Source organism: Mesoplodon densirostris, chromosome 9, assembly GCF_025265405.1.
Source record: "Mesoplodon densirostris isolate mMesDen1 chromosome 9, mMesDen1 primary haplotype, whole genome shotgun sequence".
Classification (NCBI taxonomy): Eukaryota; Metazoa; Chordata; class Mammalia; order Artiodactyla; family Ziphiidae; genus Mesoplodon; species Mesoplodon densirostris.
The window spans coordinates 96,136,949-96,154,705 of NC_082669.1; the positions used below are offsets into that span (position 1 = coordinate 96,136,949).

At 52.0% G+C, this 17,757-nt stretch overlaps 1 protein-coding gene across 4 annotated transcripts in view; it reads right to left on the reverse strand.

The window, feature by feature from the left end:
- Nucleotides 1-2,337: 2,337 nt before the first annotated feature.
- The window catches only part of WDR91 (WD repeat domain 91), a 51,575-nt gene continuing 36,155 nt past the window's right edge, over nucleotides 2,338-17,757 (reverse strand). For 3 of the 4 annotated variants that reach the window (XM_060107653.1, XM_060107654.1, XM_060107655.1), the window contains exons 7-15: nucleotides 14,760-14,915; nucleotides 12,640-12,833; nucleotides 11,873-12,023; nucleotides 10,547-10,641; nucleotides 10,247-10,415; nucleotides 7,676-7,784; nucleotides 6,763-6,875; nucleotides 5,297-5,494; nucleotides 2,339-2,838 (exon numbers count right to left, since the gene is read on the reverse strand). In XM_060107653.1, coding sequence (XP_059963636.1) covers nucleotides 2,674-2,838; nucleotides 5,297-5,494; nucleotides 6,763-6,875; nucleotides 7,676-7,784; nucleotides 10,247-10,415; nucleotides 10,547-10,641; nucleotides 11,873-12,023; nucleotides 12,640-12,833; nucleotides 14,760-14,915 — 1,350 coding nt within the window. In that variant the 3' untranslated portion in view covers nucleotides 2,339-2,673. Of the gene's footprint in view, nucleotides 2,839-5,296; nucleotides 5,495-6,762; nucleotides 6,876-7,675; nucleotides 7,785-10,246; nucleotides 10,416-10,546; nucleotides 10,642-11,872; nucleotides 12,024-12,639; nucleotides 12,834-14,759; nucleotides 14,916-17,757 lie in introns of all 4 variants that reach the window. The other variant, XM_060107656.1, reaches the window with a different exon arrangement.

Genomic DNA, 17,757 nt, shown 5'->3' on the forward strand with positions numbered 1-17,757 from the left:
ACAGGCTCCAGACGCGCAGGCTCAGCAGCCATGGCTCACGGGCCCAGCCGCTCCGCGGCATGTGGGATCTTCCCGGACTGGGGCACGAACCCGTGTCCGCTGCATCGGCAGGCGGACTCTCAACCACTGCGCCACCAGGGAAGCCCTCCTGAAGCATTTTGAATGCTGAGTTCAGGGAGTCTGAGGTCTTGGAGCAGAAGCAGGCAAGTGCAGACAGGTCCCAACGACGAGGGGAATGCACCTCACTGTTCTCCTGCAGCCCAGCCCAGAGCCAGGGCTACACCTGCGCAGGCTTGGGGGCCTGTGGCTGGACTGGCTTGATGGTTTTCATCTAGTTGCCCTTGCTCAAGCTAGTGGAGGAGTCTTGCTGGCATTCTCAGGTAGATGTCAAGCAGGTATTGTGAAGGAGAGGTGAATTTTTTTTTTTTTTTTTTTTTTTTTTTGGCTGTGTTGGCTCTTCATTGCTGCGCATGGGCTTTCTCTAGTTGTGGCGAGCCGGGGCTACTCTTTGTTGTGGTGCACGGGCTTCTCATTGTGGTGGCTTCTGTCGCGGAGCACGGGCTGTAAGTGCGCGGGCTTTGGTAGTTGTGGTTTGCAGGCTCTAGAGCGCAGGCTCAGTAGTTGTGGCACACGGGCTTAGTTGCTCCGCGGCATGTGGGATCTTCCTAGAGGTCAAGATAAGGGCTTGAACTGGGTGTCCCCGGCATTGGCAGGCAGATTCTTAACCACTGCACCACCAGGGGAGTCTCTGCATTTAAGTTTTGACATGAGTTACCGGAGGATGAGAGCTCATCTTGGAGGGGCGAGGAGGTGGGACGGGAGGAACACCAGGATGAATGCATGCTGACAAGCACTCAGGATGGGGTGGAGGTCAGAGAGAGGCCAGGAGGGGACAGGGTGGCCCGCTGCACATATCGTACTTGCTAATTTCAAAAGGTCAGAGGTTAATGGTGTTTTGGTTTTGTGTTTTTAGGCAGCTTCAAAGTGATGCGGAAGCCCCACCTCAATCCCTCCTGGTGGAGCCTCAGTCACATCAGCTATGAGCCAAGCTCAAAACAAGAGGGAGACAGGTATCCAACCCAGAGCATAAAGGAAATGAGAAGAGACAGCTCTTCACGTGTTTTCTACAAACCTTAAAGACATTTCAGCAAACTGTTGAGACCGTATTGAGAAGAGAGAATGGGCAATAAGACAGAAACTTCGAGATGGAGAGAGAAAAAGCTAAACAATGAATTCTCTCACTCAAATGAAACACATGACCACTTTTTAAATGTCCTACAGAATCACTGGGAGAGATCAATAAGGTTGCTGCTTCAATGCAGAAGATGGGAAAAATTATAAATGGAAAAGTCTTGAGTTTGCTCATTTGAAGGAGGATTACCAGGTGGAAATGGGTAACAATGTGTAAGTAACTACTTATCACTAAGTCTCTGGTGTTATCTCATAATTGAGCCACATAAACACCTCCCTGCTTTCCTCCCAACTCCCAGCAGATCAGAGCCAAAGCTTTAGTACCAATCTCTTCATGATTTTCCAAAAGTAGGTAACTGGGAGCACTCCCACACCAGACCTGCACCCAGGATCTAGGCTGGAGCCTCTGCAACAACTATTCTGAGCAGCTTGGTGACAAACTGCCCCTGTCAAGTGTCAGAGCCCGAGGTCCAGGCCTGAAATCCCACCGCCTCAGGTGGAAATGCAGGCGGGAGAACGGAGTCATTTTCTTGTTCCTCTCCACCCTGTGAGGGAATCTGCCTTTTCAAGGTCCCACCCCAGCCAGGGAGTAAAGGGCCAGGCTGTGGACACACGCAGATGGCGTGAACCCTAGGTTCCAGGCCGGCACCTGGCCGACTTGCTCCTGTCCTCTGGCCACTCACCAGAAGAGGGCGCTGGTGGCCGGCTTTGTTCAAACTTGGGGAAGTGAAGTTGAAAGAATGGGAGGAACCACAATGACAGGTCCTGGGAAACCACAGCCACCCAGATGGAGAGGGGCAGATGCCTCAGACCCTGCACTTGTCCTAACAAAAGCTGCCAACTCTCAGGGAAAAGTAGACACCATGGCCTCCTTGACATGAGCCCAAAGAAACGGGAACGGCACAAACCTTGGTTAGCCAACGGAGCAGTAAAGAGAGGACGTCCTACTTCCGTGGCAAAGCAACAAGCAAACCTCCAATAAAGGTCAGCCCCATGGCTGGTGAGGTAAGAGCTGGGGCATGGGGCCAAAGCTCACAATGACCATCGCCAGGGCAAAGGGTGAAGGGAGATGCTCTGCTGCACGCATACATTCCAGAAAGAGACACCAGGTGACCACAAGAACATTCTTTTTTTAAAAAAGAAAACTGATTGAATATATACAAAATACTTTCAATCTCTTCTAGGCCAACAGAGAAGCCATCACAATGTTTCTCCTGCTTCCTGAGCTTTCCTCCCACCATCTGGAGCCTGCTCCTGGCAGAGGCCAGCATGCCGATGTCTGGGGAACACGTGCCACAGTTCTACATGGCTCCCATTCTTGTCAGGCGGCTGGACAGTGCCCGAGCCCCCTGGGCAGTCTCTCCCTGAAGACTCCCCACCCTGGCAGGGAGCCGGAAGGGGAGCGCCCCGTCTTCCTGAGCCGTCTCTGCCTGTCTCCCAGGATAATACTGCTTCCGTGGGTGGCCCCTGGGGCGGGCCCCATCAGACTTTATGGGCCAGGAGGGTGGTCAGCTTGATCTTGCCGTCCATGGAGGCAGTGAGGCAAGTCCCGCAGTCCACGGCTGTGCTCCAGTCCACGGTGACCACAGGGGCGCGGTGGCCGCCCAGGCTCAAACAGCTCTCCAGAACCTTCTCCTCCCCGCCCAGCTGCAAGGGGACAGGAGAGATGAGGTTGCATCATCAGGCACTGCTCACAAACACATCCACTTTATGCACTTTCGGTGGCCAAGCTGCCTCGAGCCTGGGGGCTGCCACCCCAAGCGGAGAACATGCCCGGGCACACAGGTCCCCCTTTCCAGAAAGTCTCAGGTTCGTTGCTTGGACCACGAAATATCTTCACTTTCCCGACTACAGTTACTCCTTCAGCTGAAGTGGAAAATAAGTCCCTAATATGCTCTGAAAGAAACAATTTTCCCTGCCACCTTTAACCTGCTATGAGCCATGTCTCCTGCTCGTGCCCGGTGTTCTCTTCCAGCACCATCTACCGCTCCCAGCCTCATATCATGTATCTGCCTCTCTCTTTTACATTTGCTTCCCCCAGGGAACACCAGCGGCAGGAGGGCAGGAGGGCAGGGTCTTGGTGATTCCCTGCCGTGCGGCCAGCACACACCCAGAGAGCAGTGCTGGCATCGGAGGCCCTGGGTCAGGGCACAAACACAGCTCTCCTCTGTGCTACCAGCACCTGCCGTCCGGGACTCATGTGCACAGGTGTGAGGGGTCAGAAGGTAATAAGGAAGGGAAACCAGGAGCAGGCTATCAATCCAGCTACATGTAACATCCATGAGCAAGAGAGAGGAAGTATTCAGCCTTCACGGAGAAAACATCTTTAACAATCATGAATTGCTTATAGATTGTAAAAATGGGACCTGAAGGTCATTATATTCCTTAAATAATTAGACCCCATTTTTGACATTTTTTAAATGACAGAGGAACATCTTTCAACCCGTTAATTGGTTATAGAGAAAGTCTGACTGCAAACCATATGAACTGATCAGAACAAATGATAAAGCCTGCATGATCAAAAATAAAATAATATACACACATACATACACAACACACAATCATACAGAGAGCAAAGGAGAGCCCACCTGAAACTCAACTAAATCTAAATAATAAAATAAAATTAGGCTTGTAAACAGAAAACTTTTTACAATATCTCCTGATAGCAATTACAAGACATTAGGGAGCTTTATATGAAACCATCACACTGTACACCTTAAATATATACGCTTTTTGCCAACTGTAACTCAATAAAACTTTTAAAAGATTTTTAAATGTATATATTTAAATAAATAAGTAAAAATAAAGTGTGGAACTAATTTTTAAGGAGAGGGCAAGAGCCACCCAAATCATCACCATCTGCGCAAAAGAGGAGCCTGGGTGACAGTAAACCCAGGCTTCCCAGTGCCACGCTCAAGGTCAACAGTCCAGAAGCCTCCTTACTTCCAACTTCAGCAGCCCCCTTCCCCCTCGCCCCACAGTGTGCCCTTGCTCCCCTCTGCCCTGTGGAGCCCCAAAGCCTGCCTTCCTCCACATCCTCCCAACTCCTCCTCCTCCAAAGGCCTCAAATCCACAGACAGCCCCCCTGCCCAGTCCTCCCTGAGGACTCGGCCCCCACCCGGCTTCCTCCCCTGGGGGCCCTCAGCTCTGTACTGTCGTCACTGTTGGTGCTCGCGTCTCATTCTAACTTGAGCGTGAGCCCCAGGAGAGAGGGGCCACACTCTCCGTCTCCTGTGTGCACTGCCCAGGGCCAAGGACACGCCCGCAGGCAGCTGCTGTCCAGAGCACCAGCTGCCCGCCGGCTGTGAGCCACGCAAGGCGAGCTCAGGGAGCCCCAGAGAAAGAGCATCCCACTCCATGACTCTACCTGCAGACAAAACACCGCCAGGCAGAGAGCTAACACTGAGGCTTAGAACTGAATCCACGTGGCGACGCGGAACCAGACCATGTGCTTAGGCCACGACACAAATTCTCATCCCTAGTCTATTTGGTAGCGCTAGTAAAATAGGAGAGATTTATAATTTCGTTCAATCATACATCCAAAAAAAAAGTACATGAACCAGAGAGGCTGTGACATGAGAATTAAAATAAGCAGATAAACTGAGTGGACAGCTAACATCCCGTGTGACAAATCACACCCCCCGGATTTCTGTCCCAGCCATGGATTGTAACGTCCTTGACCCACAGGACCTCCCATAAACAATAAACCTACACCAGATTAGAGTACCTGGAACAGACCACCTAGGCACCCTCCTGTTTGGGGTATGTCCCCCCAAACCAACCTACAGCCCTTCTCCCTAGCTCTTGAGGTTTTCTATAGTTGGTATTATTCCCAAGGAGGGAGGCAGAAAAGGCACAGAGTCTCGTCCAAGGACAGTGACAGGCGAGCAGAGAGGACGGACATGCCACACTCGTGCCCACTCCCGCCTGCTCCCTCGAGCCAGCCTGCAGCCGGGAGGCCCAGGCGCTGTCCACCCCGGGTCAAAGGCTTCTCCACGGCCATCAGTGAGGGACAGAGATTGGGACAGAAACAGGGACAGAGGCTCGAACTCAACCGGGCCCAGACCTCCGAGGAGGAACCTCCCTGCCACCGCCCGCCAGGTACCTTGTAGATGACGCCCCCTGTGGCAGAGCATGTCAGCATGTAATTCCCTTCCGAGTCAAAGGCAAAGAGTCGGCCCCGGGGGACCTGGACCTGCTTGTAGCCGCTGTAACCCGACAGCACGAAGGGGCCGGTGGCGTCAGTGGGGAGGCCGTACTCGGACACCTTCAGGCCGCTCTTGTGGATGTTCCACTGGATGAACTGCAACCGCAAAGCACAAGCACGGCACTCTCAGTGGGCCGGCAACAGAGCCCAGGTCCGGGGGGAGGAGAGAGGACAGGCCCCAGGAAAGAGGAGGTGGGTCCACAGGCCCCAGGAAAGGTAGTGAGATGACCACCCAGTCCCGACTCTTCCCAACACAATTTAAGCATTTTCTTAAGGGAAGAAAATCTAGAAAGACTCAGCCACTTCATGTCAAAGCCTGAACTTTCTCTCTGGCCTGACTCCAGGAAAGGGAAAAGGCAGGCAACAGCCTTCGCCTGGATTCCCATCTCTCAAGCAAGGGCAATGCTCCAGTGATTGTTATTATTACTGTTGTTGTTGTTTTCATTATTAATATTACTGTCAGGGTTAGAACCCAACTAGATTTTTCTTAAAAATAGGACAAGTTCCAAATACACTTCCAGTTTCTCAGCAGTGCTATCAATGCAACACAAGCAATGAGGTATAAGCTGAGCTTCACGTTTTGTAGTGCAAACAGCCCTTTAGCCCACCCAAGGGACAGGCTATCTGGGCGTGACCACCGCTTAACTGAGAATCCTACTCAAATAAATAGGAAGTAGAGCTTTGATTTAAAAACCCCTTCTCGTAGTTTTCAAATGAAGAATTCATTTTGTAATTACTGTCTTCATTGGATAATACAGGTGGACAGTATACAATCCAAAAGGTACAGGAGGGAACCATGAAAAGCTAGTCTTTCTCCCAGCTCTGCCTGCCCCAGCTCCCTTTCCAAGGATCTTAATGAATCTTTCCAGGGAGGATCTAAAGGGGGCACTTATTTTTACTTTTTTCCCCAGCTTCCTTTTTACATTTCTTGACTCTGTTTGGGCGAAACTGTCTGCAGCCCCCAGCCCCAGCAAGCTCTACATATCCATGCTGTGACCACCCAATGACCAAGCTCACTGAAGCACGTCCTGGCACCCCTGGGAGCCCACTGAGTCAGGTGGGTCAGGGAGATGAGTCCTTTTTGCTACAACCAGGAGGAAGGATGTAGGTCTTCCCCTTTCATAAGAGCAGTCAACTCCCACTGAACTCATTGAAACCCCACAAAGACCCTGTGAGACTGGTTACTATTTTCACCTCTGTTTTACAGATGACAAAACGGAGGCAGAGGCCCAAGGTCACAGAGCTCGTAAAAAGTACCGTCGGGATTGGAACCCAGCCCGTCATGCTATTCTGGTGCTCTCTAGAATCTCCGATGCCGAAGCCAGAGGAAGGGAGCTTCCTGACCCAAATCCCTTCCCACCTACCTTCCCGTCCTCGCCGATGCTGTACACGGTGTTCTCATCGTAGCTGAACTCCACAGAGCAGACCTCCCCGCAGTGGGCCTTCCAGCTCATAGCACACTCGTGCTGCTGCATATCTGAGGCAACGAGAGGCCACTAGGATTCCCGCCCAGGCCCTGGGGAGATATCTGCCCGCAGCAGGAGGTACCTCTCACCCTCCCTCTGCCCCGACAGGAGTCACAGAGCTGACCCCTGGTGAAGAGTGGGCACCGGGAGCTTCATTTTACCAGTTCTCTCCTCCACTGCGCCTAGTCTTCTGCTAACCAATCTTAAATGGAAGCTTCTTTCACTGGGTCAAAAGTCAGGTTCAGGAATCCCTGGGTGGAGCCTGAGCTCATCTGGGGAGCCTGTAAGTCTAGGAGGACACATTAAGTCCTTCCTGGGAGGGCGCTGTAACTTCCCCCCAGGGAGCCCTGGAAATCAGTTAAAGATACAGTACCCAGGGCCTCCCCAGACCCTCTGACTCTGGTCTCCTGAAACAGGCCTGGTGAGAGGAGCTTTAAACAGCACGCCAATGACTCTGACGCACACCGTTCTACCGCTCTCACGGGGACAATGAAGTGGTCACACCAAGAGGACAGGACGGCATTACTCTCTCGTATCCTCTTGGATCTCACTGGGCCATGAGGACTCAGATCCAACATCTCAGGACTGGAGGACTGCTAAGCTCCACCCCCCCCACTCCAGCCCCCCGTGTCCACGGACACGGTAATTAGGGGGTCCTGAAAACAGCAGACTCTGACCAAAGTTAAGTTCTATTACAAGCATCTTGAACTGGGGTTTTGCAATAGCCTCTAGTCCAGCTGGCAAAAATCCAATTCTCTTCCCTGGGGCATTTGAGGAGGGGACCAGGATGGCCGTGAGCACGTTTGCCTACCGAACAGCCGGATGACACCATCAGCTGCCCCCGTGACCAACAGGTTGCCATTGTGATTGAAGGCTGTGCAGTTGATGGCGATGGGCTCCGGATCCAGCGAGAACTGGAGCTAGAAAAGGGACAAACTAAACTTTAAAATGTAAGATGGTAATAAACCAAATTTCAGGACAGGTTCTGTTTGAAAGGGGGAAGGAGACCAAGATTGAGGAAGGGCACACCAGGGCATAAAAAGTGTCGGTAATGTCCCACTTTTAAACCGTGATGGTAGGAAGGTGCTCATTTTACAGTTCTTCTCATTATTCCGTACACTTATGATTTCAATATTCTCTTCTATGTATTCAATATTTAACGAAAAGTTGAAAAATAGCAAGTGAACATAAAATTACAAATCACGACAAGTTCTTAGCACAAACTAACAAGATTAAAAAGGACCTAACCAGGGCTTCCCTGGTGGCGCAGTGGTTGAGAGTCCGCCTGCCGATGCAGGGGACACGGGTTCGTGCCCCGATCCCGGAAGGTCCCACATGCCGCGGAGCGGCTGGGCCCACGAGCCATGGCCGCGGAGCCTGTGTGTCCGGAGCCTGTGCTCCGCAACGGGAGAGGCCACAGCAGTGAGAGGCCCGCGTACAGCAAAAAAAAAAAAAAAAAAAAAAGGACCTAACCAGACTGGGTGGGTATAAAGGGGAGCACCTACGAGACGCTGGAGGACAGATGTCAGCCGGATGGAGTGGGGTAGGAACGCTCTCGAGAGGGGACAGCATGCAGGGAGGGCCAGACCAGGCAGGGCTCCAGGGGGTGTGGATGGGAAACCTGGAGGAGCGGGAATGGGCAGGACGTGCCTCCGTGTCTGCCCATCCCCCAGGCGCAGTGTGGCAGGCGGGCGCCATGGGGGCGCTGTCCAGCAGCCGTCCAGCTGAGGGGCGCTAGCGGGCATGTCCCCGGAAATGGAGAGAAGTGTTCAGACTGGAAACAGGTTTTGGAAGTGGAACTGACAATGTCTGCTCCTGAACTGACTTCAGGGTGAGGGAGAAGGCTGGCTCCAGAAAGGCACCTGGCTTCTCAGTGGGACGCATCTGCCAGGACGAGGGAGCTAGAGAGCGAGAACTGACGTGGCAGGGTGGCCCTGACTGGCTGGAGAGACCTGCGAGGCTTCCAACTGGGAACAGGACGGCGCAGAAAGGCACAAAGAGAACACTCGGGACCCAGCCACCACCAAGACAGGGACACTTCAAGTGTCCGGTACCAGCAGGAAACACGCTGCTGCACGTAAGGGCCTGACCGAAACCGATTCTCCCAAGAAACACCACTGCCTTTTAAACAGGTGAGTGTAAACAGCACTGAAGCCCTCAGGATTCAGGGTCACAGCCGTAAGCATCTGCTGCTGTTCTGTGTGGGAAGGCATCATCCCCTCCTGGGGAAGGTGAGCCTCAGGCCCTGTGAGCAAGCTTTCTCAAGACTGTCATTTCTTAAGAATACGCATGTGTCCTCACTGCTTCTAGCTGCTGCTGCAATTTTTATGCAATTGTAAGTTAAGAGGCAGTCAGAAGGGGACTCTAGTTGTCTCCTGAAAAATAAACCACTTGAATGCGGAATACTAAGTGAAAGAGGCCAATCTGAAAAGGCTGTCTGATTCCAGCCATATGATATTCTGCAAAAAGCAAAACTATGGACACAGTGTAAAGATCCACAGTTGCCAGGGGTTGGGGGCAGGGGAGAAGACTACATGAAGCACAGGGCAGTTTCAGGGCAGTGGAAATACCCTCTGTGACACTGTAATGGTGGCTACGTGGCATTACACATCTGTCCCAACCCTTAGAACGTACACCACTAAGACTGAACCCTGATATAACCATGGGCTTTGGGTGATTATGATGGTCAGTGTAGGTGCATCAGCTGTAACAAATGTGCCCCTCTGGTGGGGGATGCTGACAGCAGGAGAGGCTGTGCGTGTGTGGGCAGGGGGTATATGGGGGATCCCTGAAACTTCCTCTCAATTCTACTGTGAGCCTAAAACTGCTCCAATAAAAGAAAAAAAAAAATTTAATATTAAAAAAAATTAAATTAAAAGAATTTTTTTTTTTTTTTTTTTTTGCGGTATGCGGGCCTCTCACTGTTGTGGCCTCCCCCGTTGCGGAGCACAGGCTCCGGACGCGCAGGCTCCGGACGCGCAGGCTCAGCGGCCATGGCTCACGGGCCCAGCCGCTCCGCGGCATATGGGATCCTCCCAGACCGGGGCACGAACCCGTATCCCCTGCATCGGCAGGCGGACTCTCAACCACTTGCGCCACCAGGGAGGCCCTTAAAAGAATTTTAATAAGCCAAAAGGCCCCGATAAGAGGCTGTGTGTGAATCCTAAATTCGTGGCATGATGCTGAACGACTTCAGTTGCTGGCAATCTGCCCCACTGGAGTATTACTACTTTTCAACACTTAAATGTTGAAACCTCCTCACAAATCAAAATCTTGACGAGCCCAAAGCAAAGAGGGAAGAGACCTCAGAAACAGGGCAGCACAGGCTGTGTGCCTGCCCGGGTGTGACCAGCCCCAGGGAGACCACGGGGCAGGCCCGCACCTGCTGCTTCATGGTTTTCGTGTCCCACAGCAGCAGCTTGCCAGGAACCTGGTTAGTGCCCTTGCTGCCGATGTCTGGTGCAGACAAGTCCACCTGGGCAGCAAGGCTCGGAGCTGCAGCTGAACAGACGAAAGAGGCCCCGCTGGGGCTACACGCGAGAGACAGGATCCTGCAACACACGTGGGGCTGGGTCAGTGCTCCGCCCGTCCACAGAGGGAGGGGGAGCGGGGCTCGGAGGCTCGGCCAAGGCCAAGGTAGGCCCGCGGAGCACAGCAGTTGAGGGAGCGGCCTCCCGCGCACCTGGGCATATCATCGTTGATGCTGATTTCACAGAGGTTCTTCTTGGCTTCCGTGTCATAGAGGCGCACCGTCCCCACACCGCTGCCCAGCAGGAGCTGGAAGGAGAGGGGGAGGGAGAAGCAAATGACAGCTCTGGGTCAGGCCCGCTCAGGGAGGCCCACTGGGGAGCCAGGCCCACCCCTGTGCAGTGGGCCAGGCTGTGGGGTGAGGCCCGCCTCCACTTCTCCAGCTAGCTCAGGGGGAAAACCCGGCTACAAAGGACCTCATTTAAAACTTAAAGATGTCACAGGTGACCTTGAACAGAAGCAAAACCACAAAAGGAATGTGTGGAATAGAAGCTCTATTGCTACCTCAGGTAGAGCTGGAAATGAGACCCTCCGCCCACCCCCCCGTCTTCCAGTTTCAATCCCAGCTGTCCCAGTCCTGCCCTCTGGCTCCGGATCCACCACCACCTCCCTGGGCAGCGGCCCCAGCTGGTCACTGGGCTGGGTGACAGCCCCACCTGTGCATCCTGGGGACACCTCTGGCTCTGGGCCTACAAAGGCCTCCAGAAAAAAACAGAGGAGGCTATCCTTGTGATGTACTTGGTGAAAACTTCAAAGACAATAACGAGGACCGCCAGAAGAAAGCACCAGAAGCAGATCTGAGGGTGTCCCCCAGGAATATTCCCTAGAATACGGCCTCAGCATTCACCTAGCAAACTGACGCTGGTACAGGGCAAGCCCCGAGATCCTAGTGCCGTAAGGATAATTCCTGCAGTTGTCAAAAATTATTAAAAAACAAGGTCTGCTCCTTGGGCTGCTGGGTATGATCCCCTCCAAAATGGAATACGGTGAAAAAAAAAAAAACCCACTATAAATCAACTTTATCTCCTTAACTACGTCAAATATGCTAACACCACTGTGGGAACCCCAGGATAGGACACACCCGCTCCGGCCTGGCCTGGGAGGGGTCTCAGCAGGAGGGGGCGCAGCTGAGAACGCTCGTGGTGCGCTGTCAGAAATGTGCAGGGATGGCAGGAGCTGGTGGGGGAGAACAGGCAGGGAGCCTGTCTCTCTGCGGGAAGATGAAAAGCAAGCCAGACCACCGCACGCAGGAAAGCGGCCTCTGCCATCGGACAGGGTCCCACTGCAGCTTAATTCCAGTAACCTCCAGATAGGAGCCTGCTGGGACAGTCCTGGATGTGTGGTCCCTGCCTTCCCAGTGAGAGAGAGAAGGGAGCGGCTTGTCTTGGAGGCCCCAACCAGTGGTGCTGGAGCCACTGGGGAGAGCCCTGGAGAGTTCTTCACTTAGACCACAGGTCCAGCAACAAGCAAGACCACTCACCAGCCTGTCCCGCTTGGTGGCCCACTCTAGAGAGAGCAGCGGCGACTTGGAAATGGAGGACGCCTTAGTCTGCATGATAGGGTTGAAGGACCACACCTTGATGACCCCGTCTACGTCTAAGCTGGCGACCCTCCTCCCCGAGCAGTCCACTCTAAGAGGAGAGAAAGGGGGACGCTGTGAGCATCCTTGCCTTAGTCCGCTGTCCTCTTCAGCGCACCCAGAGGATTGCTTTTCTGACTCTCCTGCTGAGGCTCAAATGCCCACACTCCAAGGACGGGCGTGAACTACTTCTAGAAATATTCGTTCGTTCGTCTGTCTGAGAACTACTTACAAAGCATTTATTCAATATCATGTGCTGAGCCCTGTGGGCAAGATGCACACAGCCCCACCCTCGGCACTCGTGGTCTCTAGAGACTGAGGGCCTCCTGCATCACGGCTCCGGAGCCCATCACGTCCAGCAGAGCAAGGGATCACCTACCCTCTGGGCGTTACACCCCAGGATCAGGAGTGGAGAGGCTGACCCGGCCAACGGCAGCTCTCGGCAGGACCCCAGCGGCAGCTGTCCAGCCCTCCTCTGACAGTTCAGGGGTGACCACGGTCCCTCGGGGCCATCCCACCCTCCGCATCTCTGTTACCTCTCATCATCCCGCTTGCCACACCTTCACACGCACAGCCTGAAAACCGAGGCTTCCTGGGGAGCCCAAACCCCACGCCATCAGCCTTTCCCCCAGAGTGCCCTGGCCCCGGCCGGCCGGCCCGACACCCACCTGCAGTGCATGATGGAGGAGTGGTGCTCTCCGTACTCCTCCTGCCCCAGCACGATGAACGGCTGCTCGGGCCGGACCCCCCCACCCTCAGGGCCTGCGGCGGGAGCCCGCGCCAGGGTCTCCAGCACCTCCACGTGGAGCTCCGGGCAGGGCTCTGCCTCCGGGCCACCAGCTTCGGGCTTCTTCTCTGCACACTGCACCAAGCAAAGGGGGCACAAGTCAGCTGCGAGGGGTCTGCACCGGGCCCAGCCGGTGCAGTGTGTCTGGGGACACACTGCGAGATGTCTGGGACGCAGGCCACAGCCCTCGGGGGAGGATCCTGGTGGTCTCGGGGTCTAGAGGAAAGAGCTCTGAACTACAAGAGCCTGCTCTGCTGGCGGCCCCTTCCTAGAGGCCCTGCTCCTCTCACAGGCCCCGTGGAGGGAGTGTGGGCCACAGGCTCCTGGCTACAGCTGACGAGACTCGGGACACGCACCACCTTGACAGACCAGGCCAATGATAACAAGAATCAGCGAGTGAGTGAGTGCCTACTGCATTCCAGGCACTACGTGAGTATGATTGATTGTCTCATCTAATGCTCCCCCCAGCTGATCCTATTATTAACCCCACCTTACAGCTCTGGAAAGTAAGACTGAAAGCAGAAGTTAAATAACTTGTCTAAGATCAAGAGCTGGCCCGGGGTAGGATGCTGATGTGAAGCCGGGTCAGTCACAGGCAAGCGTGGCCCCTCGCCAGTGCGCTGCTATGTCAACCAGCACCTCCTCCTGGGAGAGAGGTACTGAGAGACTGGGGCGACGGGCCAGGCACAGAGATGGACCCGAGCACAGCAGCAGAGCCAGGCGGGGCACCAAATGGCACCCCACACACCCTGCCACCCGGGAGGGCGGCAGCCACCCATCTCTGCCTCCCTGGGACAGCAAGTGTTGGCCATCACGATTACTATCTGCTCACCCAGACATAACCCAGGCCAGGGGGCGCCAGCCAGGGCACTCTCTACCACCCGCGTGGTTCCTGAGGCTCCTCTAAGCACTCCTTGGGGTCCCAGAAAGAGCAGTTCTACAGCAAAAATAGAATGGAACGGAATGGAATGGAATGAAATGGAACGGAATGGAATGGAATGGAACGGAATGGAATGGAATAGAATAGAATAGAATAGAATAGAATAGGAATAGGAATAGAATAGGAATAGAATAGAATAAACAGAGAAACAGTATGGAATGGAATGGAATGGAATGGAATGGAATGGAATAGAATAGAATAGAATAGAATAAACAAAGAAACAGTACCTTACAGAAGTGGCTGAGCTCGGGTGTGCCTCTAATCCTACAGCACAGAAGGATTTGAGATCCGAGCCATAAGGGTCTACGCTATCGAACCAGAACCAGCACAGGGCTGCTAATACCAAAAAATGCCTTTAAAACAGGCAAGTAGCCTCAATTAGGAGATAAATGGTCAACAAGGTGACTTAGGCAGTAAATCCCTTTGCCTTCAATCCAGAGTATTTGACCGAAACAGAAGCAGCTTATACCACCAGGAAGAGCAGACCCCAACCCATATTCCCTAGTGAGACGAGTCCCTGAGCTTGCGCGGCAAGGGCCCTGGGCCGCAGCACAACGCTGTGTGGACACGTGGCTCTCGGGGCAGTGGCTCCAGCAGGGAGTGCAGGAGAAAGTGATCCTGTGATTGAGCAAGTCTGGGAGATGCTGGGTTAAACCAAGGGAAACAGGTCTCTCTCCCACCGACTCTGAGCGCCCGTGACATGCTAACACGCACAGTTAACCTAAGGGAAGGACAGAGCATGCAAGGGGTCCCAAACCAATTATTCACAGAGCTTACCTTCTGGGAACATTTTTAGAGGCCAGCATTTTATGGCCCCTGTTTAGGAAAACACTCCATCGGGAAGAGGGATCACTGGAGAGGCCCAGGTGGTTTTGGAACAAAACCACCAAAGTGCAAGCAATTAAACCCAGTTAGGCAAAACCACACTGTACACAGCAGAAGAAATCAAGAGAGGTAAGAGCAGGCCCTACACGGCCCCCCCCCCATTTTCCATGGCCCTCCACCACATAGCCGCGTGGTGTCCCTGCAGGCGGTCATGAGACACCAAGGCCGAGCCATACCTGCAAAGTCATGGAGAAGAGCTCCTTCCGTTCCTTGCCATGGTCCTGCAGGCGCCGCTGGCGGTGCTGTGACCAGCTAGACTCCCCAGTGGCCAGCCCGCTGAAGAGGCTCTTCCCGTCCTTGGGTGCACATGCTGGCTCCCTACCCTTGGTGCTCTGGAGGACGAGACACCAGGCTGTGAAAAGTCTCTTCCTACCTGGGCCCAGGCCATGACACCTGGGCCAGGAGGGGAACAGGGAGCAAGGAGTGGACTCTCCCCTTACTCCTGGGTAAGGTTCCTCCCTGGCCATGCTGAGAGGTAGTTAAAATGTTACTATGTCAGCCCATGAGCAAAGTCAAGGGCAAAACATAAGCAGGCTGGACCTCCTCCTTTCTGTTCCTCACTCCCCCATCCTGAGAGGACAGGTCCCCAGCACTTCTCCACCCACCACACCTATCACCTGGAGGTAATACATATGTATCTCCTTGATCTAACTGGAACAGTTAACTTTATTTAGCTTAGCACTTACTAAGTGACAATTATGAGGCAGATCGGGCTCTACGTTGGGTGTTAGAAAGACTTACGAGCAATTATATGTTTGGGCAATACAGCAAAAAAATTATGCAAAATAAAACCACCCCTCTGGAGGGAAAAAGGAACACAGTATCCTCTTGTTTTGGGCCAAGTGCATGACTAAACCAGCCAATGTTAACAAATATTGAGGTATTTGGAAATGATTACTAGGCAACCAGAAAGTCTTAACAGAAATTGTTGGAAACTCAAGGTCTTTTGAGCAAGATAAATTGGACAAGAGAGAAATTGGCATCTTCTGGCTCCTTTTCATAGCAAGAGAGATAAAGTCAACCAAGGTTACAGCAAATGAACTCAGTAATTCCCACTCCTATAGAGACTGAAGATTCCTAATCTAGAGCTTTTTAAAAAGGAACTGCCACCTCATCACCTTCCCAAATTATCTGGCTGGTTTCTTTTTTTCCACCCTTATTCCCACAGTTGTGATGGTCACACTCCTACCACCCCCAACACACGCTTTTTTTTTTTTTTTTTTTTTTTTTTTTTACACTCTTAGCAAAGGGATAGGATGCAAACAGCCACTCTGGTTTGAGACCAACCTCCTCACAAATCATTTGTACACAAGTCCTAAGTAAAGAGAATAAACTCAACCAAAGTCTATTTGTGGGCTTCCAGTTCTTCTACTGGTTATTTTTTATGCTAACACTGAACAACTTAAAATGATTAACATACGTTCCTTGGGACCCTGGAGTCATGTGAACAGTTAAGAAAGGAAATTTTAAAAGCTATTAGTTTACCTGGAGCCTAACTGTGGCTGACCTACACAGGATTGGTTATTTTTGGTTTTCTGACTGAGGTGACCTCCATTGGTATCTACTTGTGCTTGTAACAGATGTTTTCTCTAGAAAGAGTATTTGATTCTCTGAATTCTGACTTATTTTGGGAAAAGTAAAGTTCTTAGTTAAGATTTTTAAAAAATAACCTAAGAAGAAAACCAACAACAATAATAACATCATTACTCATTGAGCATTTACCATATGTAAGCTGCCATGCTAAGAACCTTACAAATATTCCCTTAAAGATGAGGCATTATTTTAACATGGGGAGCAGATGCTTAGAGAGGTTACACAGGGAGAACTTGACAGAACCGGAATTTACATCCAGATCTGACAGCAGCCCCAAACTCTGAGAAACCTGAAGAAAGAAAAACCATGATGGGAGCACATGGAAGAAAGTGACACTGAATAGAAAAGATAAGAAGAAATGTCATAATCCTGGAGCAAAGTAAGAACCAAGATAAGGCCCTTCTCTGGGTGCTTCCAGCCATTCTTGAAAAGTATCCCATGGTCCATGGAACACTGAATAGGCCCCACAGTTTTGGAAAGTGGAAGGTGACTCCTGTCACCTTCCCAAAAGTAAGAGGTGGTCCTGAGGTAACCATGGTCCCTCACACGGTCCCGGGGTGGGTACTGGGGTCGGGGGTGGTTCACTCCCTTGGAGGAGATCCAAGGATGCCAACCTTCATTACACAAATCTATTAATTCCTCCCTGTATCTACTGACCCAGAGGGCAAACTGCTCAGACTAAAGAATTCCACAGGGGAGGCTATACTTATATCAGACAAAATAGACTTTAAGCCAAAGACTGTAACAAGAGACAAAGAAGGCCATTATATAATGATAATGGGGTCACTCCAACAAAAGGATATAACATTTGTCAGGCTTCCCTGGTGGCGCAGTGGTTGAGGGTCCACCTGCTGATGCAGGGGACACGGGTTCGTGCCCCGGTCCAGGAAGATCCCACATGCCACGGAGCGGCTGGGCCCGTGAGCCATGGCCGCTGAGCCTGCGCATCCGGAGCCTGTGCTCCGCAACGGGAGAGGCCACAACAGTGAGAGGCCCGCGTACCGAAAAAAAAAAAAAAGAAGAAGAAGAAAGACCTCAAGTAAACAACCTAACTTTACACCTCAAGGAACTAGGAAAAGAAGAATACATGAAGCCCGAAGTTAGTAGAAGGAAGGAAATAACAATGATCAGAGTGGAAAACAATGAAATAGACTAAAAAGTCAACAGAAATGATCAGTGAAACTAAGGGCTGGTTTTCTGAAAGTTAAATAAAATAGACAAAACTTTAGCTCGATTTACCAAGAAAAAAAGAGGACTCAAATAAAATTAGAAATGAAGAATTCCAAAACACGTCTCCAAAAGCTCTAACATTTTGATAGACAAGACAAAAGAAAAACTGACAGCAGAGGCCATGTTTTCTGGACTTCAAAGGCGGCTATGGGAACTCCACAGCTAGCTATAAAAATAGTACTGAGAGGCGGAGGGAGATCAGTTTCCAGGGTTGACGGCTGTTTTCCAAAATAGTGGGATCCTGGCAAGCAAGGAAGTCTCGAACAGCCTGGCACAACTATGATTCAGGTTTCACAGATTTATCAGCCTGACCAAGAGATCTTTAAACTGGATATTTGAGAAGGAAAAGAA